This window comes from Ipomoea nil, unplaced genomic scaffold (genome assembly GCF_001879475.1).
Source record: "Ipomoea nil cultivar Tokyo-kokei standard unplaced genomic scaffold, Asagao_1.1 scaffold1407, whole genome shotgun sequence".
Taxonomy (NCBI): Eukaryota; Viridiplantae; Streptophyta; class Magnoliopsida; order Solanales; family Convolvulaceae; genus Ipomoea; species Ipomoea nil.
In genome coordinates this window covers 4,182,227-4,191,555 of record NW_017617835.1, presented here as the reverse complement: position 1 = coordinate 4,191,555, position 9,329 = coordinate 4,182,227, and the positions used below count along the sequence as shown (strand labels likewise).

The 9,329-nt window shown below is 38.4% G+C and overlaps 2 protein-coding genes across 3 annotated transcripts; both read right to left on the bottom strand.

The window, feature by feature from the left end:
- Positions 1–358: 358 nt before the first annotated feature.
- LOC109186369 (60S ribosomal protein L23a) lies at positions 359–2,223 on the bottom strand. Its single transcript, XM_019336316.1, has 4 exons — positions 2,155–2,223; positions 1,930–1,966; positions 1,015–1,375; positions 359–698 (listed from the first exon to the last, which is right to left on the bottom strand). Exons 2-4 carry the CDS (start codon positions 1,940–1,942, stop codon positions 614–616), a joined length of 459 nt encoding a protein of 152 aa, XP_019191861.1. The 5' UTR covers positions 1,943–1,966; positions 2,155–2,223; the 3' UTR covers positions 359–613.
- A 989-nt stretch (positions 2,224–3,212) lies between these two features.
- On the bottom strand, positions 3,213–8,908 carry LOC109186735 (protein-tyrosine-phosphatase MKP1). Of its 2 annotated transcripts, none has more exons than XR_002055168.1 (4): positions 8,736–8,907; positions 5,628–8,399; positions 4,224–4,408; positions 3,213–3,475 (listed from the first exon to the last, which is right to left on the bottom strand). XR_002055168.1 is itself a non-coding variant. In XM_019336848.1 (4 exons), the coding sequence occupies exons 2-3, from the start codon at positions 8,187–8,189 to the stop codon at positions 4,352–4,354; spliced, it is 2,619 nt and encodes an 872-aa protein (XP_019192393.1). In that variant the 5' UTR covers positions 8,190–8,399; positions 8,736–8,908; the 3' UTR covers positions 3,213–3,475; positions 4,342–4,351. The 2 variants fall into 2 exon arrangements, 1 of the variants encoding a protein (XP_019192393.1); XM_019336848.1 differs by having other exon boundaries at positions 4,342–4,408; positions 8,736–8,908.
- Positions 8,909–9,329: the final 421 nt, after the last annotated feature.

The following is a 9,329-nucleotide window of genomic DNA, read 5'->3' as shown; positions in this document are numbered from 1 at the left end:
TTTGGCACATTGAATGAACCTTAATAAACTCGAAATCAAATCAGTCATGCAGTTATAACAGTATTATAATAATGTGAGAAACAGGACTGTTTAAGAACGGGGAATAAATACAAAAGACAATTTAATACAATTTGAAGATATGATTCTCATACCTGGATTTGTGTTTTCAACTCTTGCCAACATCCTTCCTATGCAATTTACCTCGTCAATGTGGTTACATCCTCATCACACAAAAAAGAATCTGAGAACCTTTCATTGTATGAAAGACTTCAAATGGATGAAGATACAACTTGGTTATACATTTCAGAAAGGCAAAAGGCTGCTTTAGATTTATTTCAAGGATAAAAAGAATACAGAATTAGTTCAGTAAATGAGAACAGATATTCCATATTTCATGGGTTACTAGACCCAACAACATAATTTCAAATGGAGAGAAAATAGAATGTATTGATGGAAGTTCATAATCTCCAAAGTAACATAATAGTAGAAGTTGACATAAAAGCTGATTAAACACCACTGGAATACTACCAGAACTGTAAAAATACTAACACAAACAAGGTGTAACAAAATTTTCAATCTAGCATCAGCCTTAGGCAAAAGAACAACATTATGTTTAGATGATTCCAATCTTGTTTGCAACATCCAATGCATCAAAGTCTGGAGTCAACCGGACGTATGCCTTCTTGGTACCATCAGGCCTAGAATAAACAAAATGAGATTAAATAGTTAGTTAGTTATTCAATGCAAAAAAATAAATAAATAATCCAAGGACAAAAATTGAGTGAAAAGTACAATCATAGAAAATCCATGGATATAAATTTATACCACCATGTAATTTCCTGCATCTTAGCAGATAACAAGGGTTCTAGATGATCCTATTGTGAGTGTCACATGTATTTAGCTATTTATCAAGAATAAGTGTCATTCAATTAAGCCTACTGCATTGGTGCATGAAACACAAACACCAAAACAACCAAAAGAAGCATCAGTATAAACAACTATAACAGCCATTACCTGATCAAAGTGTTGACCTTCTTCGTCTGAATGTCATACATTTTCTTAACAGCATCCTTAATTTTCTTTTTGTCAGCACGGATGTCAACAATGAAAACCAGGGTGTTGTTATCCTCAATCTTTTTCATTGCAGACTCAGTGGTCAAGGGATATTTAAGGATTTGGTAATGGTCCAACTTGTTCCTTGGTGGAGCACTGATACGGGGGTACTTGGGGTTCCTCTCCTTCTTCAATGTCCTGGGCCTGTGGAAGGTAACTTTGGTGCGGATCTTCTTCGCCTTCTTCTTGAAGGTAGTACCTTTCACAGCCTTGGCAACCTTTGCGGCCTGAGCCTTTGGGTCAGCCTTTTTAGTACTATCACCTGTTACAAAAATGGAAAACATAATTCAATAATTCAGTTCAATTCATAGAGCAAGTCAAGCAGCACCCTAATCCATAAATTTGACAAAGAATGACATTAATGCTCTCTACAACCTCAAGTTTACAAAAACACACGCATACAGTCACAAATACCACTTCTTAAATTAGCATCTTATAAAGACATAAAGTTCAATACAAATACTCAACAATAGCATGAATGCATTGCATATTTTGATAGCTTTCCAAAATAAAATAAACAATTCAATTTTTTAAGGTAAAATGACAAATACTATCATCGAAAGCCTTATACACTACACTCACTACCCGATGCTCTAAGCATATAAGTCACATGTAAAATGAGGTTTAAACAGCTCATAGTATTGTTAGTAGAACACAATGCAGAAACAGCAGCAGAAGAAAATTACTGAATCTTAAGATATATAGCGTATATACATAAACAGGTGCACGCATACATAACAGATATCATCAGTAAAGCAACTCGAGTAGTAAATTCCAATCAAAAGCTGCAAAGACAAATTCAATCGAGCAACATACCTTTCGGAGCCATTGGAGTTGCTTCAAATACACCTACCTAATGAATCAAAAAAGATGAAGATAATCAATTCTCAGCAGAAAACATAAACAATGTTCGTTAAGCGAAGATCTATGCTCATACACATTCAAAAACAGATACACATGCATATGAATATGGATAGTGGTGCTATGAGCGTCAGAATGGGAGAACAGCAGGGTGGGCATGGAGGGAAAGAAAGAACAAACCTGGCGGAAGACGAGCTGAACAGGTTGCTGAAGATGAAGAGTAGGGTTTTGGGATGTATATATGTACCCAGTTGTGGGCGTGAGGTATAAAATGGGCTGAAGCTTGGTATGGGCCGATACTTGTGAAGTTAATTTTTAGTATGGGCCGAGACTTGTGAAGTTAATTTTTAGTATGGGCCGATAAAAAGTCTGCGTCGAAGAAAAGAAACACTACTGGCGTATGACATTATTATTTTTCAATTATTATACCATGAATCAGGGATCATATTGCATTGTGAACTCTATACAAAAAATTTGTACCGTCACATAACACATTTTGTACTTATAGTTAACACTTTATGTACATGTAAACAAATAACGTGATAATTACTGACACATAATATGATAGCTACGAGTACAGAAACTATCAATTGCATGTACAGAATGTATCAACTATAGATATAGAATCTGAAGGTTATTTTTGAACCAGGATCTACAATGCAAGGTAGTTGGTCCATGATATTTTTTTATTTTTGGCCAGATCACAGGAGGTAGTTGGTCCATGATATTTTTTATTTTTGGCTAGATCACAGGTTTGTTGGCTACACCAAAACCGGATAAGATCTCAAAGGATGATAAAACACTTTCTCATATAATTTAAATAATTGTATTTTCAAACCTTTAGTTAAACTAGAAGAGGTCAAAGCACTCCATTGGCACAGGTTAGATTAGTCATTTGCCCTCATAGTTATTTGTCGACTAAAATCACAACACAAAATTTACCCGAACCCTCATCACTCAAAATTAAAAAAGAATTAGGTTAGATTATAGATGGTAGAATGGCCATGAATTCTTTGACTCTCCGGGTGGTATTTATAGACTATTGGCTACAAATTCTGTTGGGATTATCTGACCTCATTGTTTCTAATTTTAAAGTTCTTCGTCAATTCCCCGTGGTCTAAAAATGTTTGTTCATTAATTACCATTTCCTAGGAGGAGGGACATTTGGTCATAAACTGAAGACGAATCATCACCTTTCAAGCCAAGATGTTTCATGAGCATGAGATGGAACAAAGCAAAAAACTATAGGAGCTGAGTCTGTGATTTTGGAATTAAGCATGGGCATAGAAAAATGTACAATTATAGTCAAGAATGGAAATTGCAATGAACGAACGATGCTATCTTGCCTACGAACCTTCTAAGTGTCTTTCAAAAATCTATGTATTTCTAGGTCATGAAAATTGTACATCCAGATTTGAGTCAGCAGCAGGGCAGATGCCTCGGGTCGCAGCACTGTACATCCAGGTAAACCACCTCTGACTGACAACATTAAAAGCAGCTCCTGAAAATTGTGAAGTTATTGAATCATACAGAAGTAAAATTGCCAAGTCTAAAGAAGAAACAGCATTTAATCGTTTAGAGATGCAGTGTTGGCATTGTGAGTAACACCATATCTAAGCCAGTAAGATGTACAATTAAAAATGTGAACCACAATGAATATGCCTGGAGTGTGTGATTTCAAACTATATGCATGAGCTCTTTCTCAGAAATAATAAAAGACGATTTAGAAGATTGGAATAAGTATTTGTTATATTCACTATAATTGGGAAAAGGGTCAAATAGGCCCTCAAACTTTAGCTTAAAAGTCAATTAGGTCAATTAGGCCCCTAAACTTTTTAAAGGTGCAATTACACCCATCAACAATTCATTTAAGTGCAATGAAGCCCCAAAACAAATTAATGACCTGCTATCACAGGTCATTAGGTTCAGGCCACCTTCCGGCAAAAAAAAAAAAAAGTGATCAGCGAAATTTTCGACAAAAGAAGTGACCGGCGAAATTTTCGGCAAATCTGGGTCGGTTGCTGGTCACCTTTTTTTTGTCGGAAAATTCGCCGGAAGGTGGCCTGAACTCTAATGACCTGTGATAGCAGGTCATTAACTTGTTTTTGGGCTTCATTGCACCTAAATGAATTGTTGATGGGTGTAATTGAACCTTTAAAAAGTTTAGGGACCTAATTGACTTTTAAGCTAAAGTTCGAGGGCCTATTTGACCCTTTTCCCACTATAATTTAAGGCCATCAAATATTTACCTTCCAGTATTCTCTAATGTCATTCAGATGGCAGACGTGCATCGTGGAATGTGGATACTCAAAAAGTTTGAAAGAGAAGTTATCTAATGAAATTACTGCATGCCTCTTATCCACATACCATGTTACTATCACTTGGAACTCAACAATGCCAGGAACTCCTCTGGTTCTTCATTTTCTTTGACAATCTACATCATAAGTTTCATTCAGGTTAATACAGATTAAATACAAACTGAGAAGAGACCAAGCAGCAGATAACACCTATAGTGCAAAGCCATATCCAGAGACAGTCAATAAGCGAATTCGAAACAAAAATAGGTATATGTGTGCGCTCATTAGGAGGATTCATTCCACATCAGAAAAGATGGTAAGGAACCAATATCCAAGCAGAATGCACTAGTAACCAATACATATATAAAATGCATGAACTGATTGAAAATGGGAGAAAACCTAAAGTTCGTGCTTTTTTTTTTTTTGATAATTTTATAGGTATGCAAAATGGCATGAAGGAGGTGGTTTCTCCAGCCCCAGCACCTGCATGTTGAGGCTGCTAGCAGAGTCTCAGAGGTTACTAGCCAAGCCCAATGAGGAATACAGACAAGTCCATGCTACACAGGCCTAACTGTAGCAACTCATGAAACACAAGTGCTAGAGCCTAGAGGATCCCCTTAAGGGGGATGCTACCGTCACAGAATGGTTAGCTTTAAGGGAGACTCAAACCTGTGGTCAAGGAGTCACAAGATCTTATTTGGGTCCCACACCATCTTATTTGGAATGGTTTGGCAAGGACATGAAATCGGTCCACAAGTACAATAAAAAAGGAATTTGATATAAGAGGGGAGTAATGATACATGCTTGGGACCATGATTTTTAGGAAGTCTTATTTTATTATATTACATAGTTTAGATATTAATAAATTACTAAATAGTTATTTAGAAATTACTAAATAGTTATTTAACTTATTATTCTTAGTCTTCGAATTAATTTAGGTAGTTTAATTATTTAGAAGTAAATTGGAAGATTTAAGCAGATTACTTAGCTTATTTAGCCATTCTATGAGTTGTATTTTACCCTATAAAAAGGGGGTATTATTCAGAATAATGGCAAGCAGAAATTGAATCCCAAAAATGGTCTAAGGGAGTTTTGGGTCTCAAGCAAACCCAGTGTTTTCTTCTTTTCCTTTTCCGCTGTTATTCTTTGTTCAATTTTCCTTATGTTTTCATGCCCGTGACTGGAGAGCATAACAGAATTTGCAGTGTATTTAAAAATACAAATTAGCAGGTTTCTTCCAAACACTCCATAGGTCAAATGCATATCACTCTATTTCCATGAATGCATCCAATAATGACATTTGCAAACAGTTAAGAAAGCAGAATCAGAGCATGAGAATGTGGAAAACTGTTATACCTTGATGTTAGTATCCAGTGGCAGTCCCATCTGGCGAAGAGTATCAGAAGAAGCTTTTCCCCAGTCAATGTCTTCTGAGCCGCTTAGGCTTTGGCAGTACCCCGAGAAAATCTTACTTGACTTACAGCTGAAAGATCTTCCTACCCAAAAATATAGAATCCTACCCTCAACATTCTTAAACTCTGGGCTAGGAATAACAAAAATATATACAGAATCCGAATCCAAATCATCAGGAGTCAACTGTGAAATCTTTTCCAAGTTGGGCCACTTAAATACCAGAGGTTGCATAAGGTTACAGGGATGACCATCCACCAGTCCATTTAGGACAACTACCTCCTTTTCTCCAGAAGAATGGTTTTCCCATACATTACAGGTGCTGGGTAAAACATCTTCAAACAGTGAATCAGTATTGACTACATTACCTGAAATCCTAAATGAGTCATTTTCACTACTTGCATTTGCCTCTCTATGAGGCTCCAAAATGTTTTCCATCTGAAGTGACTCATTTCCTAAACTGGACCCATATGTCACACCAATGCCATCTTGTTTGTTGAAAAGAAAACTCGAAAGGGTATTTTTTCCCTGAGAGTCGTCCAACACTGGAAGCTTCAAACACTTTGACAAGCTGCCTCTCCGCTCAGCAATAGAGAGGGGAAACTTTCTAGATGATGTAGAAGCTGATTGTGAAGAACGTGAAGTGAAGTTAACGTCAATATACTTCGAAGTTTTAGATATTGACTGTGGAGAAATCTTGGATGGAAGAAGGGATATATTAGAGAAGCTAGATAGAGTTGAAGATGTTACATCTGCACAAGACGCAGCTGAAGGAGATACAGCAGGGGAATCTGAGCATCGTGAAGAATTAATGCTTGAATCAGAAGAGAATGAGTCAGGAGAAAGATAAGGTGGTGATGATGACGATGAAGAGGAGGAAGATGAAGAGGATGAGGACGATGAAAAGGATACTGATGAAGGTGATGATGTAGAAGTTGATGATGATGATGAAAACAAAGGAGAGTGCAGCTGTTTAGATGAAGAATGATCAACCACTATAAACATCGAATCAGGGTAGACTCTCAAGGGACCTTGTTTTGAAGCAGAGACAAAATCCTTCATGTTCCCAGAAACAAACTTACGCCGTAGCACACTCCAAGAGCTTTCCCTCGCAGGTAGGTGGGTTTCATGTTCAGCCTCTGATGAGGCAAAAGGAGGTACAAAACCCCCAACAATTGCCTTTTCAAAAATTTCAAAGTCAATGTTATATGCATTCACTATCCGCTGTCCAGGACAAATTTTTATTGATGCTTCAACAACATCAACCCCCTTGTTTGATTTATCCATTAATGGCAGCAAATTGGAAAAAGCATCCCAGAAATAAGGAGGTTCCTCACCCTCAGAAATCACTACTATTGGGCCCTGCACTTTCTCATAACGAGCAATCTGACAAACAGCTCCTCTGGCATCCCTTTCCATGATAGCTTCACATTTCTTACCAATCCAAACATATATTGCAGAAGTTATATGTACTATAAATGCACCTCTAGAATCCAAAGCAGATGGAGACGGATCATTTAACATTTTTGGGACAAGATGCAAAGGATCATATGGTGAATGTGGTGCAATTCTATACATCCTTAGTAAAGAACTTGGGCTCAAAGGAAAAGCATGTACCCTTTTCTGGCACTGCAACAACTGGCATGCAAAACCCATATTTGGATCAGCAATCCCCCTGGCTGCCTTCACATACTGAAAGGCATCATCAAAACTTTGTCCTTCTCTCCACATTAGATAAGCAATTACCAAAGAAGTGGACCGAGAAACCCCTTGGCAACAATGAACAAAAACTCTACCACTTTGTTCTCTAACATCCTCAAAGTAGTCAAAAACATCATAGAGTATGCTAGTAATATCCTCTGATGGGCTATCTTGCAACCACAGGGTCCGGTAAGCAAAATCAGCCTTGAAATACTCAGGGCATACAAATCCCACACAGTTAAGAATATGGGTGATCCCATTCTGCTTAAGAATATCCCTATCCTTGGCAACTGCATCCCCACCAAGATAGATGTGCTCAGCCACCTTTGAACACTCCTTATCAAAGAAAGCGATTTTTTCTCTTTTAACAAGACCTCCATTCCTCTCTGGGTTCTTCTGTATGTTCGACAAATCAAGCTTGAGTCTCTCACCATTGGTGTTTGCATCCCTCGCACTAGGAGTACTAGGAAGTGGCCACTCTCCAATATCATCAGACCCTGCTCTCGGCCACTCGTCTAGACTCCTCCGAGCAATTGCCAATGGTGGCAGACATGACCTTGCCTTAAAACTCTGTTGTGATCTAGGGGTTAATGGCCTCCGACCCTGTCCATTACTACTGCCATTTGGATCTAAACCTTCTTTGTCACTATCTGGGTTTAGTGGGGGCAATGAAGTCCTGGAAGAGGACCAGGAAGCCGACCGCCAATACATTCTCCGACCACTTGGATGTTGGAAAGCCCCCCTCAAACCACCACCCCCACCATCGCCGTCACCCCCAGCACAGGAGGTATCCTCTTTACCCAGCATTCCAACTACCAAATATGCACTGCAATATCCAACACCAAACTTCCAACCACAATCCCCCAACTTGTTAACTTTCTAGTATCACTTTCTAGTATCAACGTTCACATACAAGTAATACAACACAACTAATAGCAAAACTAAAACTCAGATGCCCCCTTATGTCGGAGCAGAACCAGGTGAAGCAAGTATGCCTACTTTCACTCCAACATTCACCTGCAAAATAACCAATCAAACAAACAAACAACCAAAAATTACCAAACATACCAAAACCAATCGCAAACATTCGGAGAAATTTTAGCTACCGCACATCTCTGATTTGGTACAATCACCAAAACCTAGCTAGAGCACAGTGTAGATCCCACACTAGAACACACGGAAAAAGGAAAAATCGGGAGAAATGCTCGAGATTTATACTTTTCCATGAATTCCGGCAAAGTCAAGCATCACTGGCCGTGCGGCCTCTATTCCGGAGCATATACACACATGCACTCAAACATTCAAAATACAGGGAGAGAAAGTGAGGAAGAAATTCTCAGATTCGTTACTTACAGAATCGAAAGTGATGGCAGCATGCGAGCTAGTGAAGAGTGATGCGCAGCGCGGAGAAGCGGAAGATGAGAAGCGGAACGCTGAATAGTAACTGAAGAAGAAAATGCGACTGAGTGAAATGCAGAGAGAGAGAGAGATTGGGGCGAGGTGTGAATGCTTTCTAGCTTTATTTTTATTTTGGGGTGGAAAATGGAAATACAGTATTAATTCTGTACCGGAGCGGAAAAATATGAGGGTCTTCCTCGGCACAAGTCATGTGAATGCTGCTTTTTTTCAATAAAGCTGGGCTTCCCCCTCCCCCTCTTGGCTCTTGCCTCTCAACTCTTAACTTCTCTCCTACCTTATCAAAAATTGTCTTGACAATTAATTTGATAATTACAATGTAAATACCTTGTGCTGAGATGATATGTAATAATTCTTCCATATACTTGACTATCAAAATCTTTTCAATATTGGTCCTTCCGTCAACGTTGAGTATCTTCTTCCTCTTCGTTCCCCTCTCTATATGATTTTCCAATTTGTACAACACCCACGAATGCAAATCGAGTTTGTCGTCGAAGACTCTAACCTTAATTCATATCTTCTCATCAGCTC